The sequence below is a fragment of the Epinephelus fuscoguttatus genome, linkage group LG19 (assembly GCF_011397635.1).
Source record: "Epinephelus fuscoguttatus linkage group LG19, E.fuscoguttatus.final_Chr_v1".
Taxonomy (NCBI): Eukaryota; Metazoa; Chordata; class Actinopteri; order Perciformes; family Serranidae; genus Epinephelus; species Epinephelus fuscoguttatus.
The window spans coordinates 20,627,924-20,655,611 of NC_064770.1; the positions used below are offsets into that span (position 1 = coordinate 20,627,924).

Below are 27,688 nucleotides of genomic sequence, written 5' to 3' on the forward strand. Positions count from 1 at the left end.
GTGTGATGCAGTCATTTAAAAGGTGGGATTGGTTGTCCTTTTGTGAGCCTGCAAGGTGTGGACACCCAGTGGAAACAAAACGAACTGCGTCACAATATGAGACTGGGAAAGCCCTGTCATTGTTAGTGTGATCACTTTGCTGATGGAAGGTTGAGACAGACTGAAGTCATCACTGTGGCACTGTCGCATTTTACAGTTGCCAAATATCTTAGCGTAGTGATCACTTTTATTTCTGGCATTATGGAGTCATTGCGTTAGGTTGGAGATGTATGTGCATCTCTCATGACATTGACTACAACTATTATTCTTTAACCATCTGATCTGTAGCGTTTCATGAACTCACAAGCCTTTTTACACACCCAAACAATGCAGGCATAATGCCGCTCCGGTGTGTGAGTTTTGATGGCATGCCGGCGTCCCGGAATCAAAAGAGGCATGACAGGTGTGACATGTAGCACAATATTGGTCTCTAATGTGACATATATGCATCAGATCGCGTTTTCTAAACAATAACAATGGCATAACATGGCAGTAACGGATGGTAAGGAGCTCCCGGACCTTATTGCCCTTTCAGTTTGCAGACATTTTCTGTCACTGTTCTTTTTTTAATTGGCTGGTAGCTGTTTTTTTTATATCCGTCACATCCATCCTGGTCCCATCCTGCTGGGTGTCCATTTTACACAGACATCGATTCAGCGCTGTTACTACCTGGGCTGCCAGCTTAATGTGAGACAACTGTGTCCTCACATTCTGTGATTGTACCTTTTATACAGAACGGCGAAGCAGAACAACAGCGCAACATTCCTGCCTTGAACAGGCAGCATTTTATTCTGCTTAAGAAAATCTTAAGCACCTTAAAATTCCTCTTCCTTCCCCTAACACTTTTTCATTTTAGGAGGTCTCTTTCTCTTTGTGAATAATTTCTATCTTTACAAGGATATGGTCTTAACTGTAAGGAAAGAGTCTGTCATAATTGTAGAATTCTTGTAGGATTTCATCACAAGGAGCAACTGTTTGTGCTAGGAACCTTTTGTGAATATGGCCCCTGATCATTACTTGACAGATTGACACATTAAAAAAATATTGAGTACTGTATTTTTTCCTTAAAGCCTGATTTTATTTGTCTATGTTCAGGTCAACTTGCTGAGCTTCCTAGCAGAACTGCTCAGCTGGTTTGAAGTACGAAGGCCAGAATTTGTTCAGCCAATAGACACATTGGGTAAGTGTCATCAGTTTTGTGGTGCTGTGTAAGGTTGTGTAATTCTACAAGGAAGATCATTACATTAAATATCAATCAATACAAAGTCTGACTGGGGTTTGTCTTTTTTCTTAGATGGATCCGCACCAGTAACTCCAAGTAGCTTGAGTGGTAGCAGGTACAGAAGCTCTCTGAATATGATTTAGCTTTTGTAATAGTCTGGTTTATTGTTTGGTTGAAGCATTTACTCAAACTGAAAGTTTGTGTCTCTGCCTTACAGTACCTCCCCTTCTATTTTCAAGAAGCCTTTCCTCCCCATCTCCTCTCCTGCGTCAGGTAAGATTAAGACAGTGTCCTGTCATCATTACATCAAGCTTCAGTGTTTTGTATATGTTTCTGTCATTTTACAATGTGGTTTACCTATTTCCCTCAATCCCTGTGTGTCTTTTAGTTGTGTTTTGTGTTGTATTACAGTCTTTGTTTTCTTCATTTGATGGAAATGTGAGACTTTTGTACATATTTTTTTCCCCTTTTATTGTTGTATTGCTTGATTTGTGCATCCCTGTGTGGTGTGCATGCCTTTACGTGTCTGTGTGTCCCCCATTGTACTCAGGATCTTTGACTCAGTCTACCTCAATGTCTCATATAGAAGGAGTTGGAAAGACATGGAGCAAGAAACCTCTCAGGTAGGACCCCTAAAAACAGTGCCATTTAAACACTTTCTTTTTTAAGTATTTTTATTGTTCTTACATTTGCTTATTTTTCTTCTCAGCCGCCCCTTGTCAGCAGTATCCTTCAGCATTCCTTTTGGCCTGGACAGTGATGTGGACATTGTGATGGGCAACCCTGTGATAACCCGCTCTGTGAGCTCAGACCAACTCAACCCAGCAGGCCAAAACATGACCCGGGTACCCTACACCCCTCCTGAAGACCTCAGCCATTTGCTGAGCAAACCTCCTGGTCCCAATGGTCCACAGAGAGCTTCTTGGGCCACACAGACTCCCGGAATTCCAAGGTTGGCAGAAGAGAATGGCATTGCAGCGAGTGAAGCGGGAGAGCTGCCTACCATTGAAGAGGCTCTTCAAATTATCCACAACGAGAGCAAGATGGAACCCCGTTTACACCCCGATGGTGCTCCTGATGGCTTCTACCTCCACTCACCTGATGATCCTGCTAGTTCTAGACATAACAACTTAGCACCCATCAGCTGCTCTGCCCCTATACGCTCAGGAATGATGTACCGGCCCACGGGAGAGCCCAAGGAGCCCACTCGCATAAGAAACACCTCTGAATGTTCACGAGATGATGACTCGGTCTTGAGAGACGGCAGTGTGGACTCAGATGCATCAGAAGACCTGCCTAAGGCCCAGTCCACTCCAACCACACCGGCTGCTGGTGCACACCCTGCCAGAGGCCATGGCAAAGATGTGTCTGATAGTGGTGTAAAGATGACCAGCTTTGCAGAACGCAAAAAGAAGCAGATTATGGATTCTCCCAAAGCCAGCGACCCCTCTTCTTCTTCTCCTCTGATGACCTCGTGGGCACAAAAGTCTGAAGAAAGCCCCAGCAAGAGCCCACAACTCAGTAATGAGGTGTCTGAGCTGGGAACTCGGCTTGAAGAAAAGCGCAAGGCTATCGAAGCCCAGAAGAAACGCATTGAGGCCATTTTTGCAAAGCACCGGCAAAGACTAGGTAAGAGTGCCTTTCTGCAATTAAAGAAGGAGCAGCGTGAGGACAATGGCGAGGGGGAAGGAGGGGACGGCCAGGTCAGCACCTCATCCACAGAAGAAGACCTCTCTCGCTTGACACTGGAAGAAAGGCTCGCTCGAATGGAAGAGGAAGAGCAGCAGGAACAGGACCAACAGCACCCCTCTGTGGACGATAAGGGTAATCTTAAAGGAGGACTTCAGCTCAATAAACAGGTCAGTCACTCCAAAGACAAGGCAGGTACACCAGGAGAGAAGGGCTCGGGGACTCCTGGTGAGAAAACAGTAGCTCCACTAGGGGACTATAACAATGCAGTATCCAAGCTGACTGCAGCTCTTACCTCTCTGCAAAGTGACATGCAAAGGCTGACCGAGCAGCAGAACCAGCTAATCCAGAAAAAAGCTGTAACTCCCAACAACAAATCCTGGGTCATTCCAGCCAGCCCAAAAACCTCCACCCCAGCGCCCCCTGCACGCCTGTCACGGGAATCCACTCGAGATTTAAATTCAGCCTCCTCCTCTCCGTCTCCATCCCGCAAAATCACAAACTACACCACTCCTCCTAAATCCCCTAAAGTCCATCGCAGAGCCCAATCTGTGCCCCCTAAAAGCCCCAAACACCACCAACACAGTCGCCCAATGGACGTAAAGGTCCCAACCCTGTCGAGGGTTATAACCGCACCTCAAAACGTGGACCGCATCCCTCACCTTCGTCGTGTAAATCCCTGGCAATCCCACGACCAGACTTTGTCCTCATTCTCCATTGGTGATTCTGACAGCCTAGATAGGCTGCGCTCATCCGCACCAACTCCTGTCCCCACACCGACTCTGACCCCTGTACCAACTCCTGTACCAACTCCTGTCCCGACTCCTCGTCCTGCTGTAGATGAAACTTTGTCAGAGGTAGGCTCCAATGACGACCATAGTATATTTAGCATGGACTTGGAGGCCGGGCCCTCGCATGGTCCTTTGCCTAAGAGAGAGGGGCTTGAAATCAGGGCCTGCAGCTCTGGTGCCCCATCGGAGTGTTCCTTTGAGAGCGATGTCCCTGCAGCAATGCTTAATGGCAAACGCAGCAGCCTAATAGAGATCTCACTGTCTTCTCTGCGAGGGGACGCGGAGGAGGATGACCAAGTACCTGACGCTTTCTCTGACTCGATGAGCGACCGGACAGAGCCAGAGATGAAAGGAGGAGTTGGTTTCTTTTTCAAGGTAGGTAACTGATTATTATTAGGTACTGTATGTACTTTTCTAAATTTGTCATTTTTGTAAAATCACTGAATTCATGTATGTTTATTTCTGTCTTCTTTAGGATGACAAGGAGCGACCAGAGGATGAGATGGCCCAGCGAAGAGCAGCTTTGTTGGAGAAACAGCAGAAGAGAGCAGAGGAGATGAAGAGACGCAAGCTTGAGCAGGAAAAAGAGAAAGAATCAAAGTGAGAGGCCCCTGCATTCATAAGCAAATGAAGACTTACAATAATTGATCACGTTTTTAAAGTTTGAACATTGCTTTGGATAAGGTTTTCCAGCATATAACTGATGATGACGATCAGGACTTATCTACTTATTGTCTTTTGTTTTGTGAATTAAACAAATTGTGTCCATTACATGTCTGATACATCAGTATTCTCATGTTTTTATCACAGATTTTGCAATGTCAGTGTCACACATTGAACGTTTTACCAATCATCTTCTTGTACTTTTAGCAAGCCTCAGTGGATGATCATTGAGGGCTGGGGGAATAAGAACGAGGACAGACCCCAGACCCCAGGCACTCCTCCAGCGTCACGCACCCCACCAGTTGAGGGTACTCCCCAGCGCAGAGGAGACTTCACAAGGCAGGAGTATGAGAGGAGACAGCAGCTGAAGATCATGGAAGACTTGGACAAGGTTCTGAGGCAGAAACCGACCACGGTTCGTGGTGTCAAGAAGCAGAGACCCAAGACTGTGTTCAGAGATGACTCCGTCCTCTCTCATAGTCCCGCCAAGGGTTTCATGGGTAAGTAGGTCTGATGTTTAACCACCGTGGTCTCATGCACTCATCCTACGCTCACTTGTATTTAGTTTTTCATTATCATTTTTTTCTCCCTCTAGGCACCAGGCTGAACAAGGTGTACTCCCACTCAACCATGAACCTGTCCTCCATGGCGAATGATTCTGGAGGGCTGTCTGTCAGGAAATCTCCAAGGTAACCTGCACAGTGACAACGGCTCGTAGTCTGGAAAGTCAGAGGCAAAAAATTCAGCCTTAAACAGAATTCTGATTATTTTATGTCTAATAAAGAAATGAAAAGGGTATTTTACATCATGTGAGTAAATTTCATATAATAATGCAGAGTTGGGAAATATAACAGCGTTTCCCACACATAGACTCGGGTGGGCCCCCTGCTGCAAAAGTTTTTTTTGGCGACCCATTTTGGCATTTTTAATTTTTAGTTCTGTCTAAGACAGCGACGCCATCTGCAGTTGACTAAGTAGTGGGCAATCTCCCCTCACCCTATGCCTCATGTACCTGTTTGTTCTGCTACTGTGGCTAAGGCGGAAGCTCCCCGTAGCGCCAATGTTGTGTCAACTTCTGTTCCCCCATCGAACAGTGTTTACCCTCTGCTAACATGATGCTTCCTGTGGAGCCCCCCCTCTGTGGTTGGTTCAGATTTAGGCGGGGGGAACACATATCAACTGGGAGACAGTCTGGTTTATGTCTCTGTAAGCCATTAGGACATTGGGCCAGAAAACACACTGATAGACTCTATTATGAACAATATGAAGGAAAAAAGTTAATCGTTTGACAGCCCTAAAATCTGATTTTGCCAAATGATAAAATATGCATCCCATACTTTCCGACCCTTTTGACTTTCCTGCCCCTTTCCCTGCTGTTCTGGAGTTTTAATTCCTTGATTTTTACCCCCCATAGTCTGCCCATCCATTGTATCTATGAGAAGTAGTCTAGTATCACTGCTGTTTGTGATAGTGTGTTTTAAATTGCATTGCCTACTTATTCCACATTTGCAAGTTGTGTCTAAGCAGAGAGGGAGAGAGTCAAGAGGACACACAGACACACAAGCAGACAGACAGATGGAGACAGTTAGAAGATAAAGATTAGCTCTACTTGTGATTAGACAAAAGCATAATGATGTAATGTAGATGACATTATTGGAAATAACAATGAATCAAAATACTGTGATAAAGGTCACACCACATGTTGTTTGTCACATGAAGTAGACCATGTTTGTGCTGGCTATTTCCACTAGCTACCACCACAAGTGTATTTCATACATTTGGGAAACACTGTACATCATTACACTGATTACACAAGGTAAACTATGATTCAGTGGAGTGAAATTAACATTAATTACCTCTGTTTGTTGATTGTGTCTAGATTAACATTGATCGTCTCTAAATATTTTCTGCCAGCACGAATTCCGTTCCATGAAATATTGTTAGAATATTGATATCAAAAGTATTCTGTGTGTGTTAATGTATATAACTACTACAAGTTTTGTGGTAACTGTTATCAGGGGCAAAGGTACATGTAACATTGTCAACACAGCCTCAAGGTCTATACCTGACTTTCCTCACTAAGCTTTCTTTTTTTCTCTCCCTCCAGCCGTTCACACTCTCCCTCCCGGCTGATGTCACCAGGACGAGGGAGTGCTCACAACAGAGAGAAGGACTGGGAGAATGGCTCAACTATTTCCTCTCCTGCGTCAATCCCAGAATACACAGGTCAGCAGTATATTCCATACTAAATTAGATTATTTAAAAAAAAAAAAAAAAAATGAATTCAGTGGTCATTTTTTCTTATTGGATTTGGACATGCTGTCTTGCAGGACCAAAGCTGTACAAGGAGCCGAGCTTTAAGTCCAACAAGTTCATAATTCATAATGCTATCACCCGCTGCTGCCTGGCTGGGAAGGTGAATGAACCACAGAAAAACAAGATTGTAGAGGTAAGCCATCCCTCTGTTTCAGAGTCCAACACAGAGGTCCACCCTAACTAGGCTATGAGTGACTGGGATCTCTGGTGTCCGTGGCACTCACATAGGGCTATTGTTATTTTGAAATCTCCTCCAAAATACTATAGACTACTAATATGCTAAACTACTAAACTGATTTCTGTTACAGTAAAGTTCAATACAGTAGTGTTACAATATCGTTAAGTACTACTATAATAAAGTTAAATTAGGTAGTGTCATAATAAAGTTACATTAATAACTGTTACAGTAAAGATAAATAGTGTTACGATAATGTTAGATTAAGTACTACTGTAATAATGTTAACTTAAAGATTGTTATAATAAATTAAGTAAATTTACTGTTACAGTAAAGTTGAATAAAGTAGTGTTACAATATTGTTAAATTAAGTACCACAGTAATAAAGTTCAATTAAGTAGTGTTATAATTAAGTTACATTAAGTACTGTTTCAATAAAGTTATATAAAATATTATTATATTAAAGTTAAATAAAGGAGAGAGTTGTCTGGATGGGAAGTGCGTGTGATGTGGCCGGTTCGTGAGTCTTTCTTTTTTTTTTGTGTGTATCTTTGAGAGGGAGAGAGCCATATAGAGAGTGAGAGAATCCAAATGTCAAAGTGAGTCTTATGTCGGTGGCTTAAAAAAAATTAAGTGACAGATTATACTCGACGTTTGCAATATAGTCACTTTATACATCCCCCATGGTACAAGCCACGAGACATCAAGTATAATTGATTTATCATCCAACCCTACACTCACCTTGTTGTTTATTCTTATTCTGTCTCTCTCTCCTCAGGAAATGGAGACGAGCACGGCCAACCACTTCCTCATCCTCTTCAGAGATACCAGCTGCCAGTTCAGAGCAGTTTACACCATGAACCCTGAAACCGAGGAGATGCAGCGGCTCACTGGCATCGGCCCCCGGATCATCACACCTGAGATGGTTGAGTCCATTTACAAGTACAGCTCTGACCGCAAGCAGTTCACTGTCATCCCGTCCAAAACTATGTCCATGAGTGTTGACGCCTTCACCATCCCTGGTCACTTCTGGCAAAAGCGTCCAGGAACTCCCAAGAAGCTTGGCACCCCCAAATAAAATCAGGTAGATGGGCGGAGAAGTTACCATTCAGGGATCCAACTCCTAACTTGACTCCTATTGTCCTTGATTTTGGCCAGCGAGGCACTTGAGATGGTGCATTACGCACTTAAACTCGCAGTGGACAGCATGACTGACTCAGCTTTTGGCCAGATATCGACCTGGACCCTGAGAACAATCCCATCAACTGTACACGCCAAGAGGAAAGGGCCAATCACTCACTCATTCAGCCAATGTAGTTACAGTAGTTTCTCTCTTGAGGGCTTCTGATTGGCTCTGCCTCGTCTACCTAGATTGTAAAATGTAATGCGACTGATTCTGTTGGGATGAAGAATTCTCTTTCCCCTGCACCCTGCCTCCTCATGCCTTACCTTACCCTGCCCCCAGGAGTCATTTTTGCAACTCTTAGGTAAGAAAAGGAGGGGACAACCACACTGCCTTTGCCCGCTTAACAGTATTTTGGGCCAGAGTAGTTCACACCCCCTCTCAAGTCTGCTTGCTTTTCCTTTTGCTGCCTTTTCTTCTTCTTCTTCCAGGGCTCACTCTCTCTCTAGTCTACTGAGACGAGTGGCTCAGCTCTCAGTTCTGATAGGAGATCCTAGCTGAAAATAAATAGCAGGTAAATGCTGCTCTCATATGAATGTAGGGCACACACTAACCACTCATTCCATTCAAGGGTGTTTTCACTGGTCGGTCGGGACCAGACAACACCATAGTGGGTGGTTCCTCTGTGGGCCGCGCTGGCAGTGGCTACTGTGGTTGTCAGTGGACATGCACACCTAGAAACTGCCCGTGCCCCCACAGTATGCGCATTCCACTCCATTCCTTCAGCTGTAGACATCTGGATGTTTTTTTTATACTATTTTGACATGTTTTTTGCTGGACAAATCGCTTCAGCCTTTGAGAGCTGAAAGAAGAATGACATTCATGTGACTTTTTCCCCCCTCTTACCTTGCTTTCTCATTTTTTGACATGTGATGAATTGAAATGTTATCTGAGCGTATCTTGAAAAACAAAACTGGAAAACATGAAGGAGGGCTTTACCATGTTTATCATTACTTGGATACGGCTCTGTGTGAAAATGATAATCAATGCTGATTTAATATATACTGAATGCTGATTACTTTGATTTTTTTTTTTTTGACAATGATTTGTAAAAAGTAAGTTGACCTTTGTAAGCTACGAATAAGCTAGCCTGCTGCTTAAGCATTAGTGAGATGTATGTTTGAGATGAGAATGAGAGTATGAGAATGAAAAGAAATTGTCAAACAACTGAAAATTGCTGAAACCTTTTGTTCTAGGGATTAATAAATCCTTTAGCTCACTGGGAGTCTGTTTCCTATGATATGATTCCCTGTTTGTGTGCTGCTGCATAGAAACAGGAGGTTTCTCAATGAAGGATCATTCCGGACTGTAACAGCCCTCATCTTCTTCGCAGTCTTAAGAGACTCCTTCATGTATATCTGGAGGAATGTAAAACACCAATATATTTTTTTGCTGGTGTCCACCCTGTTAGGTGAAACACTTGACCCCTACAGTTGCTTGTGATTAGGTCACCACAAAACCTGTGGGAAATTGGCCTTCTTCCCTTCATGTGCGGCTGTAAGCACTACAGCAGCTGCCGCAGTGCAGCTGTCTTCTTTCAAATCACTGACTGCCTCCAACAAACGCGTCGTTCAAATGAGATTCAGATACAGATGTGAAAACAAAAAAAGGCGACCGCATCGTGTAGGAAAAAAGATGATTGATTAAAAGTGTGAGTGAAGGAGTGCACATGGAATAAGTGGATGTTTGTATTTATGTGTTAGTATGTGGTAGTTAAACACTATATTTTGATTCTGTGCAATTCTCCCCTAGAGCTCCCCACGTCACCCAGAGGTGTATTTATTTGGTTTGCATTAGATGGTGCATTTGATGTTTAGTTTCAGGTTCTACTTTTGTCTTTTTTTTTTTTTTTTTTGGTTAAGGTGGTAAGTCTCTCATTCATTTCATAGAAGTTGTCATAACATTTATGTTGTTTTCTTTCTTCTCTGTTATTGAATCTGTGCCAGCACATTATGTATGATCATTTCATAAATTTATTCTCCTTGGCAACTGGACCAGACGAAATAAAAATCCTTTTAAAATCATCATCATCTATGTTTTGTCGTTCCCATATTTCTTTTCCCATTTGCATTTTTTGTCATTAGAATTTCCAGTGTGTGCAGCTGATATCAGTGTAAGGCACTTAGCCTATGAGTGATGGCAAATTCCTGCTGGAGAAACAGTGATGGAGCAGAAGAGAGACACACTAATGTGTTTTAATGTTGATACACACTTTAAAGCAGCAGTGTGTAATATTTAGGGGGGTTCGGTGGCATCTAGAGATCGGTGGCTTAATGGTAGAGCAGGCACCCCATGTACAAGGCTCTTGCCACAGCGGCCCGGGTTCGACTCCAGCCTGTGGCCCTTTGCTGCATGTCTCTCCCTCTCTCTCTCTCTCTCTCTCCCCCCTTCACACTTCACTATCCTATCAATTAAAGGCAAAAAAATGCCCCAAAAAATATTTTAGAAAAAAAAAAGATGTCTTCCTCTCCAAAGCAAGTGTACCATGATTAAGCAAATTCCCTTTACAAATCAAGTGTTTCTCCGATGCTGTCCGGCTCGTTTAAGACAGGCTGCCAACCCAGCACCTACTAATGTATGCTCATCTTTTTTCCCCTGATAACCTAAGATCCAGAGTCCTTTTCCTCTCCAAAGCAAACCAGGGATTTAAACTGGTAAGAACACTGGAGAAGTTTCACCTTAAAAATATAAGTGTACTTCAGATGCTACTTCTCACAGAGGGAGTGCTAACTACGGTGGCCTATGTGAAAATGTAAATGGCCCTATCTAGAGCCAGTGTTTGTTTTGTCTGGGCTGCTGTAGAAACATGGTGGTACAACATGGCAGACTCAGAATGAGGACCTGCTCCCCATACAGATATAAACAGCCCTTTCTAAGGTAACAAAAACACAATTCTTATTTTTAGATGATGATATGCTAAAGAAAACGTACTTATTATATTACATATCTGCCAATACATTCCCCTAATTCCTACACACTGGACGTTTAATGCAGTTACGGGTTTTGAGTACATATTGACACATCCAGAAACCACTTTCATTTATTCAGTGATGCATTTTTCACCTGTTTTTACACAGCTGAGCACTTTCTGCCTATTAGAAACATCATGGATCTTAAATCTGTCCAACAATTCTGACAGAAACAAATATTTACTGGGCTGTTTGGCTGTGGTAATACTGTTAATAATGGACACTTGAGCAAAGTATGAGATGTTATAAAATTACCCTTCAGTACTGATCTTTAAGAGAGGATGCCAGTTTACTACTTGCAACAACAATATGAGTTGGGTCTGAAGGGCCAAAAGTAAGTACAAAAATTCACAGCAGTAAACTCAAGCTTTGCCATCGGGGCTTGAATATACAGCAGCATCTCCTCAGTTGTGCTTGGTGTGCAGCATCTCAGTGAGCAGAGAGTTGCAGGGCAAATCTCCCAGAAGATGGCGCTGGTACAAATACTCCTCAACCTGCAAGCTAATGCTGCGTACTTCAGGAAGCCGGAGCAGCAGTTGGCCGAACTTGTCTGAGTGCCTTGGGTGACTCTGTTGCGTGTGCTCCATCAGGGCCCTGTTCACTCTCTCTTGTGTCTGCTCCACCTGCCTGCGGTTCTGCAGTGACTTCACATCTAGACCAGAGAGAAGATAAGTGGAAGGTTTCTCATCAGTACACAGTATATACATGTACACACCCTCAATGCTAAGGGCAGCTGCATGCATGACTTAAGCCTCTTCCACTCTTTGAGGATACTGACACTTTTGGCAAGGGGAGAACTGGCATGACCATTTTCACAGAGGTCCCTGAACCTTTCACCTCAAGATATCTGAATGGAAATGGTCTCTGTGGAAACCCACAAGTCTCCCATTTGCAGACATCAACTTTTATGCTAGTACCATGCGGTTTTTCTTGCGAAGTACAGATGTGTTATTTTTGCCTATTCTAAAAGTTGTGTATTTGAATATTTCTGCACACTATGGTCCCTAAACAGTCTTGGAATTGTATACATTGGGTATGACTGGAAAGCTGAGAGTCTTGTGGAGTCAATGAGCCTAATTCTATTCGTCTGTGATATTGTTAGCCCCCCATGGTAGCCATTACAGTGTAGTAAGGTCATTTTTGAAACTTGTCCTCTCTTTATACAATGACTTATTCTGACCTCTGGGATAATTACAGCCTCATGAGACTTTGAAACCACAAACTAGAGACCTTGGTGCTTTTCATAGGTCAATGACATGACAATAAAGAGGTTTCTCAGTCAGTTTCCAAAACAGAAGTGCTTGCCATCCCGTCGCCAAAACATGCAATTCTTACAGAAATTTCCAAAGGTCCAGATCACAGCATAGATTTTTCTATGTTGTTCCTCAAGGTCTTGGTGTATTACTGTGGTATTTTGGAAGGATTTTTACCATTTTTGACAAATCATTGCTTCCATTTAGCACCAAATCTGTGTAACAAATGGTATTAACCAAAACAGTGCTGCAACTATTTATAACCCCCAATACATACAGTACAGGCCAAAAGTTTGGACACACCTTCTCATTCAATGCGTTTTCTTTATTTTCATGACTATTTACATTGTAGATTCTCACTGAAGGCATCAAAACTATGAATGAACACATGTGGAGTTATGTACTTAACAAAAAAAGGTGAAATAACTGAAAACATGTTTTATATTCTAGTTTCTTCAAAATAGCCACCCTTTGCTCTGATTACTGCTTTGCACACTCTTGGCATTCTCTCCATGAGCTTCAAGAGGTAGTCACCTGAAATGGTTTTCCAACAGTCTTGAAGGAGTTCCCAGAGGTGTTTAGCACTTGTTGGCCCCTTTGCCTTCACTCTGCGGTCCAGCTCACCCCAAACCATCTCGATTGGGTTCAGGTTCGGTGACTGTGGAGGCCAGGTCATCTGCCGCAGCACTCCATCACTCTCCTTCTTGGTCAAATAGCCCTTACACAGCCTGGAGGTGTGTTTGGGGTCATTGTCCTGTTGAAAAATAAATGATCGTCCAACTAAACGCAAACCGGATGGGATGGCATGTCGCTGCAGGATGCTGTGGTAGCCATGCTGGTTCAGTGTGCCTTCAATTTTGAATAAATCCCCAACAGTGTCACCAGCAAAACACCCCCACACCATCACACCTCCTCCTCCATGCTTCACAGTGGGAACCAGGCATGTGGAATCCATCCGTTCACCTTTTCTGCGTCTCACAAAGACACGGCGGTTGGAACCAAAGATGTCAAATTTGGACTCATCAGACCAAAGCACAGATTTCCACTGGTCTAATGTCCATTCCTTGTGTTTCTTGGCCCAAACAAATCTCTTCTGCTTGTTGCCTCTCCTTAGCAGTGGTTTCCTAGCAGCTATTTGACCATGAAGGCCTGATTCGCGCAGTCTCCTCTTAACAGTTGTTCTAGAGATGGGTCTGCTGCTAGAACTCTGTGTGGCATTCATCTGGTCCCTGATCTGAGCTGCTGTTAACTTGCCATTTCTGAGGCTGGTGACTCGGATGAACTTATCCTCAGAAGCAGAGGTGACTCTTGGTCTTCCTTTCCTGGGTCGGTCCTCATGTGTGCCAGTTTCGTTGTAGCGCTTGATGGTTTTTGCGACTCCACTTGGGGACACATTTAAAGTTTTTGCAATTTTCCGGACTGACTGACCTTCATTTCTTAAAGTAATGATGGCCACTGGTTTTTCTTTAGTTAGCTGATTGGTTCTTGCCATAATATGAATTTTAACAGTTGTCCAATAGGGCTGTCGGCTGTGTATTAACCTGACTTCTGCACAACACAACTGATGGTCCCAACCCCATTGATAAAGCAAGAAATTCCACTAATTAACCCTGATAAGGCACACCTGTGAAGTGGAAACCATTTTAGGTGACTACCTCTTGAAGCTCATGGAGAGAATGCCAAGAGTGTGCAAAGCAGTAATCAGAGCAAAGGGTGGCTATTTTGAAGAAACTAGAATATAAAACATGTTTTCAGTTATTCCACCTTTTTTTGTTAAGTACATAACTCCACATGTGTTCATTCATAGTTTTGATGCCTTCAGTGAGAATCTACAATGTAAATAGTCATGAAAATAAAGAAAACGCATTGAATGAGAAGGTGTGTCCAAACTTTTGGCCTGTACTGTATACTCTAAACTTTCACAGTTCGAACAGGTATTTAACCAAAACACAATGTTTATTGCATAGTTATGACTAGAAAAACTTGCCGCTGTACTGTTGACTTGCAATCTCACCCTAAAGATCCCCTGTTCCCCCTAAAATTGACAAAATGTACAAATGAGAGGTCACAAAGTTGATCAAAAGGCCACACTGGATTTGTATCCTCTATGAATTGTCTAGACCTTCAAAAGGAAAAGCTCACCAGGGTTGAATAGCACCAAGTATTTGAGACAGACAAACTCATGTCTGTCTAGCTGGAATCCCTTCAGTTTGGACACCAAGTCCTGGGTCCTCGATACCAGGCTGCTCAGTGTCGCTCCTGCCTGGGAGATGATGGTCGACACCTCAATCTGCATCAGAATGAAAGAAAGGTGATGATCAGACTGAAAGCTTCTGTGCAGCAGAACAACAAAACAACACATAATGTTCTATCCAAAGACATTTTTGATGCTAGTAGAAATTCGTCATTGTGTGCTGTTAACTTTACCTGTTGTCCTGTGACCAGATATATGCAGCCCTCTTTGCCATAGGCCACCTGTCTACAGAGGTGATCCAGGACAAGGAGCTCACTCCAGCAGCTCTGCAGCAGCACCATCTGGTCCTCCACCTGTGGGAGGCATAAAAAAAATTGATCCGATGTAGTTACAAATTAAATGCTGTGATCTTTGACCTCCAGTAAGGAGTCTGCTCACACAGCCAATTTCCATTACAGCAAAAAGGTCTATGTAACTTTATAATTTCATGTTTCATTACCTTGAGCTCCTTGAAGAGTGTACTGTTCCTAGCCCACTCCACAAGCCCAAACAGAGTCTGGTCAGCCATTTTGCACATGATGCTGAATGTATTAAGGCGGTCATGTTTGCCTCGGTTGGCCTGTTCTCTCTGCAGAGTGGTGAGGACCTTGGCACACAGCTGGCTCTCATCTGGCTCCCCCTCCACGAGTTGGCTTAGGAAGCTGGGTGTAAGAGGGGCTGATGAAGAAGTGTCTGGGTTTTGGGTGGAAGCCTGGGGTGGCTGCGGGGTGATTGAGCTTGGCGTTGAGCAGGGGGATGATGCTGGTGTGCTTCTTGGTGTGAATGAATTGTTCTGAGTTGGGTGCACTGTATAGTTTGAAGGAGCTGGGCTGTAGCTAAAAGGCATTTCTCCTTTCTCCTGGAAGTATCCAGGGAAGGTGCGGTGGTACAGTCCAGGGTAGGGCAGCGGTAGAGGTGTGAGCACCCTGTCTGCGCTCATGGTGCAGTCCAGAGGCATGGGCGCACCTGACTGCCCTATGCCAGGGGGATACATGTGGGTCTGATGAAAAGCATCAGAAGACAATGGAGCACTTGTGTGACTGCTGATAAGGTGAGCATCACTTGGAGCTGTGGACGGGTGTGTTTGAGTAGTTTCCATCTTAATCCTGTAGGGAGCAGTGTTTGCCTGGTGATACACCCTCTGCTGTTTCATCTGCCTGTCCTGCCGGTACAGAGGGCCAAATTTATTCCTGCCACCTCTCATACGATCTGCTCTTACCGCTGTTGACACAACATGTAACAAATTATAAAAGTTTCACCACAAGATTTCAAACACTACCTTAGATGACTTTGTTTATAAAACTAACAATATGCCCACTCCACTGTGAGGACTCAGATACAAAGTCATAATTTATAATCTGGGTCATTACAGCACTGGTTTATGACTTTTTAGATAAGTCATATGGGAGAAAAGAACATGAATGTCAGTGGAGCACAAGAGCAGTAGAGCAGAATATAAGTTGTACCTTCTCTCTTCATTCCCACTGCCAAACATTTTTGGAAGCGGCAGAAAGGACAACGTTTCCTTTGCGAAAGGTTCATGGGGCAGTTCTGTTGTTCTGCACAGGTGTAATGCTTGTTATTCTGCACTGAGCGTTTAAAAAAGCCCTGTAGAGAGAGAGACTTTGCTTCATTCTCTGACAGTATAAAATATGCATCATTATAGTTACAGACATAATTTATCTTAGCTCTATAGTAGTTGGCTATGGTTAGTTGGTCTATACTACAACACCATGGTATCCTGTGGTGCTGTTTGAGGATAAATATTTCTCCATGGACTGGTCAAACCCCTATCTCTTACCTTGCAGCTTTCACAAGTGAGCAGCCCATAGTGGTACCCTGATACTTTGTCTCCACAGATGGGACAGCTCTCCTCTGAATCTGCTCTGCTGTCTGGCTCTGTCTTTAATTCCTGCGCTGGAGGAAGACACCACAATTAACACTGAATGTCAAATATACAGTGTGACACAAACATCTCATCCTCTCGGTGCAGGTAATATCTTAAAGGGAAAGTTTAACCCTGAATCAAAAATATATCCTTCTCTTCTTACCTGTAGCGTTATTTATCAATCTAGATTGTTTTGGTGTGAGTTGCAGATAGAGGGTGACACGGGAGTGGATTTTCAGTCCTGTCCCATCCCACTCCCACAAAAATAATCCCATCCCGTCCCAATCCCATGAAAAAGAAAAAAAAAAATCCTGTCCCGTCCCAATCCCACAAGAATGACTCCCGTCCCATCCCGCTCCCATGTTGTTGCAGTAAAAAAAAAATAAAAAAAAAAAATTTAAAAAAAAAAAATATATATATATATATATATATATATATATATATATATATACAGTACATGGATCACACAATGCCTACCTTAGTTGAATAAATATGACATCTAATGTTGATGTTTATTGCCTAATTATTTTAACATTCACTCCACCTTGAAGCTGTTCAGAATGATAAACACATTTGATTTCTGATGTGGTCAGACAACACGTCATAAGAACCAGTTCTGAGAGAGAAAAATGTCGTTAAACTATTGCAGTAAAAGTAGTGTTTGGTTCCTCTGACTGATATTATTATATATGACATCATTAGATTATTAATAATGCAGCATCAGTGTTAGAGCAGCATGTTACTGTTGTAGCTGGAGGTGGAGCTAGTTTCAACTACTTTATAAAAACTTGACTATTGTTATTATGATTAGGCCTGTCATGATAACAAATTTTGCTGGGCGATTAATTGCGTCAGAAATTATTGCGATAATATTGAGTAATATTGTGCTTTTAAGATCATTTTTATTATTGTTGTAATTTTGCTGTTTTTAGACCTGCGACAGGCCTAATTATGATTCCCAGTCCCGCCCGCTCCCGTTGACTTTTTTTTTCCATCCCGTCCCAATCACGTGACGAATAGTCAAACTGATTCCCATCCCGTGGGAATCCCACGGGAGTGGCGGTAATGCCCCGTTGTAAAGGTGGCCAACCGCCGTTAAACTCCACGAAGAAGAAGAAGGGAATCCCACGGGAATCACGTGACCTGCGGGACTCCCGAAAAAATGTCAGCCTCTAGTTGCCGAGTGTTGGAAATACAGGCTGTAGAGATGTCTGCCTTCTCTCTAATATAATGGAAGTAGATGGCACTCGGACTGTGGTGCTCAAAGGGCCAAAAAATACACAACATCAGTATTACAGAAATCCTGACCTGATTACTCAAGATAATCCACAGACCTTGCTGTGAGCATTTTCATGTAGGAACTGTTTTCTTTCTACCAAACTACAACTGCCAACTTTATCACTGTGCAGAAGGAAGAGTGCATCTACTGCTAGCTCACCTAGCACCACTGAGCTAGCTAATGTTACAGCTCAGCCCAGGAGGGCTTTGTTAATGCTTACATCTTGCACTGTCAGAAGCACGAGCCTCTAATCCACGAGTAGATGAAAGCTTCCTTTTTTGCAGTGATACAGTTGGGGGGTGTAGTTTGGTAGAAAGAAAGTACTTCCTACATGCAGCTGGTCTGTGGATTATCTTGAGTGACCGGGTCATGATTTCTGGAAAGAGACATTGCTGTTGACTTTTTCAAATGTATTTTTTGGCGCTTTAAGCACCACTAGCCGAGTGTCGTCTAGTTCCATTATATTAGAAAGAAGGCAGACATCTCTATTACCAATGTCTCCAACACTCTGCAACTCACATCAAAACAATCAAGACTGATAAATGGCCCTACAGCTGGGAGGAAAGTTATGTATTTTTGATTTTTAGGTGAACTCTCCCTTTAAATCAGCCACAGAGAAGATTCTGAATTGATAATACGTCTGGCGGTCGAGTGCTACTGACATAAGTGTGTCATCTAATGAGGTTTATTGCTCAGCTGTTGAGAGAATAGTGAGTAGTACATGACTATCCCTCTGTTAGAGACAGTACCTTATCACTAAACATGATTTGCTTGACGATGATCAGAGATATGACCCTTACATAATTCCCAGCGATTACGGGTTATGACCTCCATAAGAACTAGTCTCCAATATGAAAATCTGTAGCAAAACGATGAACCACTTTCATGCCTTTAATTCTATAAATGTGGATTTCCACATAGACGTGATCAATAACATTTCTGCACCACTTTTTTTTTTTACACAATGTCAGACACTGCTGTACTTTAAACTCTGAACTTTAAAACAAGACATTTAAAACACTGATATCTTTATAATAATGTAAAGTTCAAAGAATATCTTCTGAAAGCTGTATACAAGGGCACCATCTACCTAGATTATACTCACATGTTGACGGTCCTTCCAAAGATATAGGATCCTCTGGATAGTTGCCAGGGTGGTGTACAAGTGGCAGTGGCTGCTGTGGGTGATAATTAGGTAGGTCCATTTTGGCTGATGGTACTAGCTTCAGAGTCAGCCCAGCCGGATCTTCATTGTCGCAGAGAACAGACAGACACCGCAGGAGAGCCAGAGAAAGGCCGGCTGACAGGCCAAACAGCCCCGGTGGACTGATGGTTGTTTGAGGCCCACAAGTGGACTTCGATCTACTGTCAGTGTCATAAAACCTCTCCTGATTGGCACTCCTACCCAGTCAGTCAGTCAGCAAGCCAGCCAGCCAACCGGCCCCTGCATGGGGGACAGTCAGATATCCACCTGCTGCAGTGTTACTGTAGTGAAGTCTCTCCAGTATCACTGAGCCGTCCTGAAGCTCAGCTGATAAGATAAGAGTCCACTGAAGAGTGTCTGTAATCACAGCCAAAACTACAGCCATTCAGATTTTATATTCAGCTGGCATTACTATTATTATTTTTACATATTGTAGCATTGCAAGTAATTTATAGGTGTGAAAGAACAAGTCAAAGTGCCAGTAAAGCAGTGTAAAATATACTCTACAAGTAAAAGTGCTTTATTAAAAAATCTTAAGTAACAGTACAGAGGTGCTTAAATGATCAAAGGTAAAAGTACCCTGTCATCTTTGAGTGATATGTTATTATATGTGGCATTATTATATTGTTAAATACTGTTGCATCAATGTTTAGGTAGCACCTTACTGTTGGAACTGACAAGGGCAGAGTTGATTTTAACTACTTTATATAAAGTATACATATGGTCCAATGGTTCACAAACTCAAGGTCTGACACGAGATGGTAAATAAGACAAAATAAAGTTTGTAATGTTTGTAACAGTTGAGATGTTTAGTGTAACTTATAACAACTAACATACATCTGAAAGGTGTGATAAAGGGCCCCAACTGAATACTTTTATTTTAGTGAGGGTCACATGCCAAAAAGTCTGGGAGCCACTGGATCAGTCTTTAGCAATGAATTTTATTTCATACGCTGATCGTGTGTTTTTAAATTTAAATGTAGTGAAGTAAGAACTACAATAATAAAAAGCAGCACATAGTCTACCTACAGGTAGTTTGTAGAGTATTTGTAACATTTTAACAGCGTATAAATTTAAACTGAACACTTTTGCTGTATTCTGTAGGTGTTTTGCAGATTATATGGAGAGAATATGTGACTATTCATGAACATACCTAATTATTCACAGAGTAATTCAATTCAACTTGAACTACTTGCTCAACTTATGCAGCATAAACTAAGTGGATAGTTTAAGTTCAACTAAATTATTCTGAGAAATGTTACAAATGCTCCGTCAACTGTAGGCAGACTCTCCAAATAAAGTGTTAGCAAGGGCAGTACAATCAGAAAAAAATACTTTACTCAGTATAATGTTAGTCAGTTACTTAAATCACACGCAGTGAATATATTCTTCTACATCCGCAGGCAGTGCTTGAGATGATAAGGTGCCATTCAACAGCCAAATCTGGACAGTGGTTGCTTTGATGAAGCTGCACAGTGACGCAAAAACAGTGCAGTTCAAGGGTGGACGGTTATGACTTCTGCACATTAGCTTGTAAATTGATTATGGCATTCATCAATAAAACAATCCCCCTGCTATTTTCACCAGTCTGGGTTCTGACACGTGACACTGTTTCACTTCTCTTAGAGGCTAAATCTTCAACAACATATGTCACCAAAAAAAAAGCTTGCAGTGACAGGCAGTATGTGTAATCCTGGAGGTATTTTTGAGTTTTTTAGTGCCATCTGGTGGTATTGTAGAAAAACAGGTCTAAACTGGAGTGAGACTCGTTGACAGGTTTCATCTATTGTCAATCCTGCTGCTTTTGACAAATTTCATGACAAAGACGACACCTTTCATACAAAAAAATGACTGCAAAAGGGTAAATTTATTGAATAGAGCAGAAAACAAGCTTGTGTAAAATCATCGTTGCAAGTACTACGTAGTGTATTAAATTCATTGGCATTTTTAAAATGTGTGCTCTCACTGGCAGGTTATTTACATGACACTTGACGTAATGTCTGCCTTGCAAAATCTCTTCATATGCACCATCTGCTGTAAGCCCTCATTGCTTCAGTCCTCTTCCTCACTGTTGGAACACACTGGGTCATCGCTGACGACAAACCACACCTCATTGTGCCTGTTAAACAGCTTCATTGGACTGCAAGAGACAAATGCACAGTGTAAAATATCAAATCACCAAATATTAAAAGCTTTTCTTTCCTTTGCTTTTTTAGACTGGGTAAAATGCTGGTGATTTATTTACCTGTTATATCCAGCAGCATAGTGAAAGCCTTTTTTGTACTCTGCTTTCAGTAAGTCGAGGGCAGCGGAGAGACTGCTTGCTTTGTTTCTGTCAGAAATGCTTGTCATCCATCCTCCGTAGCTCTGCACATACACTTTCATTGCTGGCATCTTTTGGAGGTACACCTGCAAGTCAGCAAAGTTTCATACTGAATTTATTCAAACACAATCACAGCATTTAGAAGTAAAGACTGATGTGTTTTTTTTCCAACCATTGTCAGGGAAGTTTACCTGCTCATCAGTAGGTTTGGGGGGCTTCGCCTGATGTTTAGCTGGCAGCAAGAAACTCATTGTGTAGGTGCCCTTTTGCCAGAAGTACATGCCCTCAGATATTTTTATAACAACAGGAGCAGTCATTTCAATTTTCTCTCCTGAAGGTAAGAAAACACAATTATTATTTTTTTTTTCTTGGAGATGTCACAGAGAGGAAAAATACAACATAAAATCAAAATGTTATGGCTTGAATATCCAAGAAACTGCCAAACTGTTTCTGCTCGCTGCTCAGAACTAAATACAGTAATTATAGGACATTTTAATTTTAGCTGCTCCACCAACAGAAGCTGGGAAATGGTTTCAAATACTAGTTTCTTGCAAACTGAATGAGTTACAATGAGTTTCTGTTGCATTGCACCACTGTATTTTTATGTAAACATTGTGCGGTTGTGCTTTTCTGTTGACATCCTTTTAAAATAAAAGATTAAACAAAACACATAAATGACGCACCATTCTCGTTGGCACCAGTGATGTATTCAAAAAGTCGTCTGAATGCTCTAAACGCTGCTATATCCATGAAGTAGAACATCTCGTCAGTTGAAACCCATTTCACAGAGTCATAGTGACGGACCTGAGGGACATGAAAACACACAGAGAGAAGGAGTGGGCTTTTTCAAAGTTTCTTCCACAACAAATGTGAACAGGTTTCTCTCCTTCTCAGACACACTCACCTGAAAGTCCTCAGTCTCACAGACCAGATCAAACAGCAGGCACTCTTTAGTCTCACTACAGAACTCTAACTGAGAGGAGTTTCTGTGTAGTAAGAGAGGAAACTATTAAAAAAGGCATGATGCAGACATTAAAAAAAGATACTGAATATGATAGCAGTAATCATCTGTGCCAGGGTAAAAATGATTCATAACTTGCAATTTCTCATATATCCAAGAATCTGCTTCTACACCTGACTCACAGGAGTAACAGAGCTGCCAGTTTTTACTTTTCAAATGCAGAAATCTAATAAAAACGAGCATCAAATTTAGATTTCTTACCCAACTCTGGCCTCAGCTGTTAGCACCAGCAGAAAGCCAACAAGCCCTGAAAGATAAATCCTGAAACACATATTTAAAAGTATTTTCACAAAGACACACCAACCCACTTTTGTTTATCCAGTGAAAGCATTTAAGCTTCATTCATAAAACAGGAAATTTCTACTCAAGAATTTCCATCTAAAACAATCTGGACAATGTAATTGTACTTACATTGTGGCAGAGTGTTGGGATCCGTGCTGTCGAAAACTGGATCTTGTCAGTCTGGTTCAGCACAACTATTTATTCCAGCTCTGGTTATAAAAGGCAAACTGGCCACTCCCTGAACCCATAACACAAACCAGACAATAGAGTGTCATAACCAATGGGAACCCAAAGCAGAAACAAAAGACTGAGTAGAATTATGAAACAGTGTCACGTTTGACTGTATGTGTTTTTACGATTTTGTAACCTCTTGAATATCACCTTAATTTGGTCTTAAGGAAGATCTACGTCGAGCAAACATTTTGTTTGTGCTCCTATTTTTTTGTCCATGCAAAAGACTAATTTCTCTCAAATTCTGGTCACAAATTTGTTAAAATCTGTGTTAGTAAGCCGATAATCCATCCACCCGACAAGACACTGATTAAACAGCATCATTACTGCACAGGTGTGTCTTGGGTGGTCACAAAAAAAGTCATTCTAAAATGTGCAGTTTTATCACACAATACAAAGCCACAAATGTCGGCAACTTGCCTCTGTCACATCAAGATCGGGGCAAGGACGATGAGCAGTAAGATGAGCCTCCCGCTTTCTAATAGTTTGTGCAGAAATTCTTCATTGCACAAACCAAATTTTGTGTTGTGTGATAAAACTGCACATTTAAAAGGCGACAATCCCAAGGCACACCTGTGTGGTAATGGTGCTGTTTAATCAGCATCTTGACATGCCACACCTGTCAAAAAGGAGAAGCACTCACAAACACGGATTTGTTGTCCCGTCCTTGTTGTCACCAGAACTTGAGAGAAAAAGTTTGTGTGCATAAAAAAGGCTTAGACCTGTAACTTAAACCTGTGAACAATGGGAGCATACATTTTTGTTTAGTGTAGTTTGGACTACTCTGTACCTGATGTCAACACAATGTCAGGGACAACTGTCAACGCTCAACTTTGGTTGATACAACCACAAAGGTGTTTATCTTTCTCACAGACTTTTAACAAAGGGTCAGTTAAGAGTACCAATGTCAAGTTGTGTGGATGGGCGTGGCGGGTGGATGTGTGCATAATGACTGTAAGAAGAGGCATATAGGTGAGACACAGGTAATCCTAATTTGCAGGTTGCAGTATCTTCTCTATTCATGATTATACACTGATCTCAAGTATGGGAAACTATAAAACAGAGAACTGTTTTTAATTGACAAATGTCCTTTGTATTTATGGTACTTCCCTTAATACTGGACATATCACCTGAACCTATGACCTCAATAATAAACAAAACAAAAAAATCTTAAGTGTGTCAGTTTTTGTTGACACATTTCACACAGTTAGCATTTTACCATATAAAGTGACCACTGAGTGTACAATACCAGATGGACAAGAAAAATGCCAATTTTGTTTGTTTGTTTGTTTGTCACTTGCAAGTATAATTTAATTTGACCTGATTTCTCTCTCTGCGGTCTCTATGATAAGGTCAGCACAGAGCTTAAGGACCTGAGATTAAACACCCCACTGTGCATGTGGATCCTTGACTTCCTCATGGGCAGACCTCAGGTGGTGAGGGTGGACAGACACACCTCGTCCACCCTCATCCTTAACACTGGAGCACCCCAGGGCTGCGTTTTGAGTCCCCTGCTGTACTCCCTGTACACACAACTGTGGAGCCACTCCAGATTCTGACATCATCATCAGGTTTGCGGACGATTCAGCTGTGGTGGGCCTGATCACAGATAACAATGAAAAGGATGACCCAAAAGAAATAGAGGACTTGGCCTGCTGGTGTCAGGACAACAACTTGAGATGATAGAGGACTTTGGAAAGAAGGGTTTATACTCTGCCCTCCTTAATATCACCAGGTCCTTGGTGGGGAGGGTGAACAGCTTCTAATACTTTGGTGTCCACATTGCTGAGGGCCTGATGTGGGTGTTGCATACTGACTCAGTGGTGAGAAAGGCAAGGCAGATACTGTTTTACCTGAGATGCCTAAGGAAATTCTTCTCCTGCACCATTGAGAGTGTCCTGATGGGTAACATCATGGTCTGGTGTGGAAACAGCACCGAACAGGACCACAAGGCCTTGATAGAGTGGTTCGTACAGCTGAACATACTATAGGTGCTGCTCTGCCCTGCCTAAAGGATGTTTACACCAGACACTGCAAAAATAAGGCCAGAAGAATCATTAAGGATCCTAACCACCTGGACAACTGCCTTCGAGAGGAAGGTACAGACTACACCAGACCAACACTGAGGCTCAGGAAGAGTTTCTACCCCAGATATTCAATGCACAAATCAAAGGACTTGACAGAATTACATTTCACTGTAATTATGATTTCATGTGACAAATACATTGATTGATCGACTGATGATTCAGAATAAGTGAATAAAAAAAGTAGGATTTATACAAAATCAAATAATCAATGAACAGGTTATTTAACAGAATAATCCAGGTACAAAGCCTCATCAGGTGGTACAAATTGTGACAGAACATCATGTGAGGTGGTGGCTCACGTTTTTTAACTCTCTGAACTTACGTGAAAACGCCCGGTTCCCATGAGCTATTATTTACCGGTCCATTGTACACATTGGCTCAGACAGAAATAATGGACTAACTATGTAAGATTCATGTCACAAGAGAAGTTTCTACCTTTTGTTAGCACAGGTCATCAGGTGCCTGTTTTGTACATGTAGAACACCAAATCCCTGGAGTTTGTTAATGCATTCAACCACGAGACAAAAGGTCCAATCACACCATGCAGGAGATGAGGAGGCTCTGGTGTGCAACCAGTCTGCATGGAAAAAAAACAAAACAAAAAAAAAAAACTTTTAATGACAGATACTGTCAACCTGCTTACTCACGTGTTACTTGATTTTGTTGAAAGATGTTATAGTAAATGCATCATTTAAATTATAATATTGACTATACATTTTATATTTATTTTATTTATATATATTTTTAAAAGATCATCATAACTCAAAGAAGGGGTTGAAATAAAAGAAACTAAAAAAATAAAAATAAAAAAAGGAAACGTGTAGCAGCCATCTAATGTTACAGTGTTTGAAATTATAGTCTACCATGAGCACATACTGCTACTCCTTCAATATAACATTACTGTAAACCATTAATGCTCTGTGCTCTATGATAATGCAAAGACCTGTGGTTAGAAAATATCTTTTTAAGTTCTTCAAGGACTTCATTTTGTGAATGAACACTGAATAGGGTCAGTGTAACCTCAGTAGAACAGCAGCATATAGTTAAAGGATTTTCCTCTCATCATGACAAAGCACATAGGAAGACATGGTAAACCCTCCCTCAGGCCTCAGTATTGCTTTCACGCAGTCTCACTCTCAAGGGTCACAAAACACATGTTTTTCTGCTCTGTTGTTTAGTAAATAAACTCTTAAAAAATACTCATATAAATATACACAAATATATTGCCCATATGTGAAATTTATCCCAGTATTGCTTCAAGTGCTGCCAAAGTTCATGGGGACAACATTCAGCCAACATGAAACTGCATCAGATGGTCAGATAGCTGCCAATGCTTGCAATATGTGTTGCATAATAATACAATATCAATTCTTACAATAATTAATCCTTAAAAGGGGGCATATGTTATGTGAGTGGTGTCACGAACCTTTATACAGCAGTGTTGGTTCTTGTTTGGGTCACTCAAAACTACAAAATCTGGTTATTGAATTCATCAAAAGCTTGCAAAATACAACATTTATAAAAGTGTGTTTGAACTGCTGCTGTTGTTTGAGCTAAACTAGGTGAACATCACCCACCCAGTATGATAAAACTTCATTTAGTAGCCCAGGTTACTAAACTCCACAGGCTTATATTAGGGACAGGCATCCATATGGGACAGGCCTTTTAATATAAATAAAAAACTTACCGCGTAATTGAGGAATGGACACATGTGCTGACTTTATGACAGCTTCATAAGAAAGGAGACACCACTTTTTCGTCATGCAAGTATATGTAAATGACTTCCAGTCTTCTCTGGTGCTCATGAAATCAACCAAGCTAACGATGTGTAGCATCTCCATGTTGATAAAAGCTTAAACGTTCATTTATTTTCATGTGCGAGCTAAACAGCTAACTAACAAACTGGTTTTATATGTCAAAATAACTTATATAACAATAAATTGCTTAGCAACCAGAGTTTATTTTCTTCAATAATACAAAAATCCAATTGAAAGATGTGGCTTTTTGACAAGGGAACTAGTTCAACGCTAACTTCCTCATCAGCCTACAAAAAAACGTCATCACTTGAGTGTTCAGTGCCCTCTAGTGGCCACAGTGAAGAATTGCAACACGAATTCAGTGTCAAATCAGCATTCGTAAATGACATAAATATTATTTTACATATTGTTGACTCCTTATTTGTGTCAACATTATTATTGGTAATGATTCTATTTATAAATTTATGTTTTAATAACAGCTTTCTGATGTGTATTTTGAGGCTCGGTGGAGCTGACGGTTCACCTTTGTGTGGAATCATGAGTGTTCACTGCCTTCCAGCGGCCACAGTCAGGAACTGCATCATCACAGATAGTCAAATAATACAAACAGTGGATGTATAAACTCCTGCATATTGTAATAAATAAATAAATAAATAAATAAATAAATAATATCTTGTGAATAATTCCTTTTATCTGGTGTTGGACTGAATATTACAACTCAAGGATTTATTTTTAATGTCGGTGTCTTGATGCTGGTTGGAAGTGAAGGTGGACCTTTTAGAATTATTACTGTTTTATGCCATCTAGTGGTCACAGTGAGGAACTGCAGGGAATTCAATTTGTAAAATCAGAGTCGGTATGCTCAAAATTAAGTGGCAAAGTTGACACGCAATTCACAATTGTGTGATAAATTTCTTATAAATTTTTTTTACTGGATTATTATTATTACCAATCATAATCATTAACATAATCCGACATTTTCCCTCTATAATCATTACCCAGTCCTGAGACATGAAGCAGGCTATGAGGAGGCCAAAATATGGCACACCATCTTTTACTGTAAACACTTTAATGTTTTAAGTG

At 41.5% G+C, this 27,688-nt stretch overlaps 3 protein-coding genes and 1 long non-coding RNA gene across 6 annotated transcripts in view; 1 reads left to right on the forward strand and 3 right to left on the reverse strand.

The window, feature by feature from the left end:
• camsap3 (calmodulin regulated spectrin-associated protein family, member 3) overlaps window positions 1-10,072 on the forward strand; it is a 35,649-nt gene extending 25,577 nt beyond the window's left edge. For 2 of the 3 annotated variants that reach the window (XM_049561795.1, XM_049561796.1), the window contains 11 exons: window positions 1,135-1,219; window positions 1,334-1,376; window positions 1,479-1,534; window positions 1,812-1,884; window positions 1,971-4,116; window positions 4,217-4,341; window positions 4,612-4,904; window positions 5,000-5,093; window positions 6,512-6,630; window positions 6,735-6,853; window positions 7,674-10,072. In XM_049561795.1, the coding sequence (XP_049417752.1) occupies window positions 1,135-1,219; window positions 1,334-1,376; window positions 1,479-1,534; window positions 1,812-1,884; window positions 1,971-4,116; window positions 4,217-4,341; window positions 4,612-4,904; window positions 5,000-5,093; window positions 6,512-6,630; window positions 6,735-6,853; window positions 7,674-7,973 (3,453 nt within the window). In that variant the 3' untranslated portion in view covers window positions 7,974-10,072. The remainder of the gene's footprint in view (window positions 1-1,134; window positions 1,220-1,333; window positions 1,377-1,478; window positions 1,535-1,811; window positions 1,885-1,970; window positions 4,117-4,216; window positions 4,342-4,611; window positions 4,905-4,999; window positions 5,094-6,511; window positions 6,631-6,734; window positions 6,854-7,673) is intronic. The other variant, XM_049561797.1, reaches the window with a different exon arrangement.
• Window positions 10,073-11,100: 1,028 nt separating this feature from the next.
• Window positions 11,101-19,089, reverse strand: nr5a5 (nuclear receptor subfamily 5, group A, member 5). Its single transcript, XM_049561831.1, has 7 exons — window positions 18,806-19,089; window positions 16,335-16,450; window positions 16,000-16,141; window positions 14,994-15,754; window positions 14,728-14,847; window positions 14,443-14,590; window positions 11,101-11,699 (listed from the first exon to the last, which is right to left on the reverse strand). Exons 1-7 carry the CDS (start codon window positions 18,903-18,905, stop codon window positions 11,452-11,454), a joined length of 1,635 nt encoding a protein of 544 aa, XP_049417788.1. The 5' UTR covers window positions 18,906-19,089; the 3' UTR covers window positions 11,101-11,451.
• Window positions 19,090-20,752: 1,663 nt separating this feature from the next.
• soul5 (heme-binding protein soul5) lies at window positions 20,753-22,749 on the reverse strand. The gene is made up of 7 exons (XM_049561873.1): window positions 22,660-22,749; window positions 22,450-22,509; window positions 22,132-22,213; window positions 21,911-22,031; window positions 21,419-21,558; window positions 21,150-21,313; window positions 20,753-21,044 (listed from the first exon to the last, which is right to left on the reverse strand). Coding segments are annotated over exons 1-7 (657 nt in total). The 5' UTR covers window positions 22,662-22,749; the 3' UTR covers window positions 20,753-20,956.
• A 1,608-nt stretch (window positions 22,750-24,357) lies between these two features.
• On the reverse strand, window positions 24,358-26,874 carry LOC125879803 (uncharacterized). Its single transcript, XR_007447973.1, has 3 exons — window positions 26,536-26,874; window positions 25,284-25,425; window positions 24,358-24,792 (listed from the first exon to the last, which is right to left on the reverse strand). It is a non-coding gene; the product is annotated as an uncharacterized LOC125879803 (long non-coding RNA).
• Between the last annotated feature and the right edge of the window lie 814 nt (window positions 26,875-27,688).

Bases quoted from the DNA above. Each gene is read 5' to 3' on its own strand.
- soul5 (XM_049561873.1), bottom strand. The intron at 22,032-22,131 runs GTGAGTGTGTCT...CATGTCCCTCAG, and splicing joins GTGAGACTGAGGACTTTCAG to GTCCGTCACTATGACTCTGT. The intron at 21,559-21,910 runs GTGCGTCATTTA...TCTTACCTTCAG, and splicing joins CACTGGTGCCAACGAGAATG to GAGAGAAAATTGAAATGACT.
- nr5a5 (XM_049561831.1), bottom strand. From the start codon at position 18,905: ATGGACCTACCTAATTATCACCCACAGCAGCCACTGCCACTTGTACAC. The intron at 16,451-18,805 runs GTGAGTATAATC...GTCTTCCTCCAG, and splicing joins TTTGGAAGGACCGTCAACAT to CGCAGGAATTAAAGACAGAG. The intron at 16,142-16,334 runs GTAAGAGATAGG...CTCTCTCTACAG, and splicing joins TCACTTGTGAAAGCTGCAAG to GGCTTTTTTAAACGCTCAGT.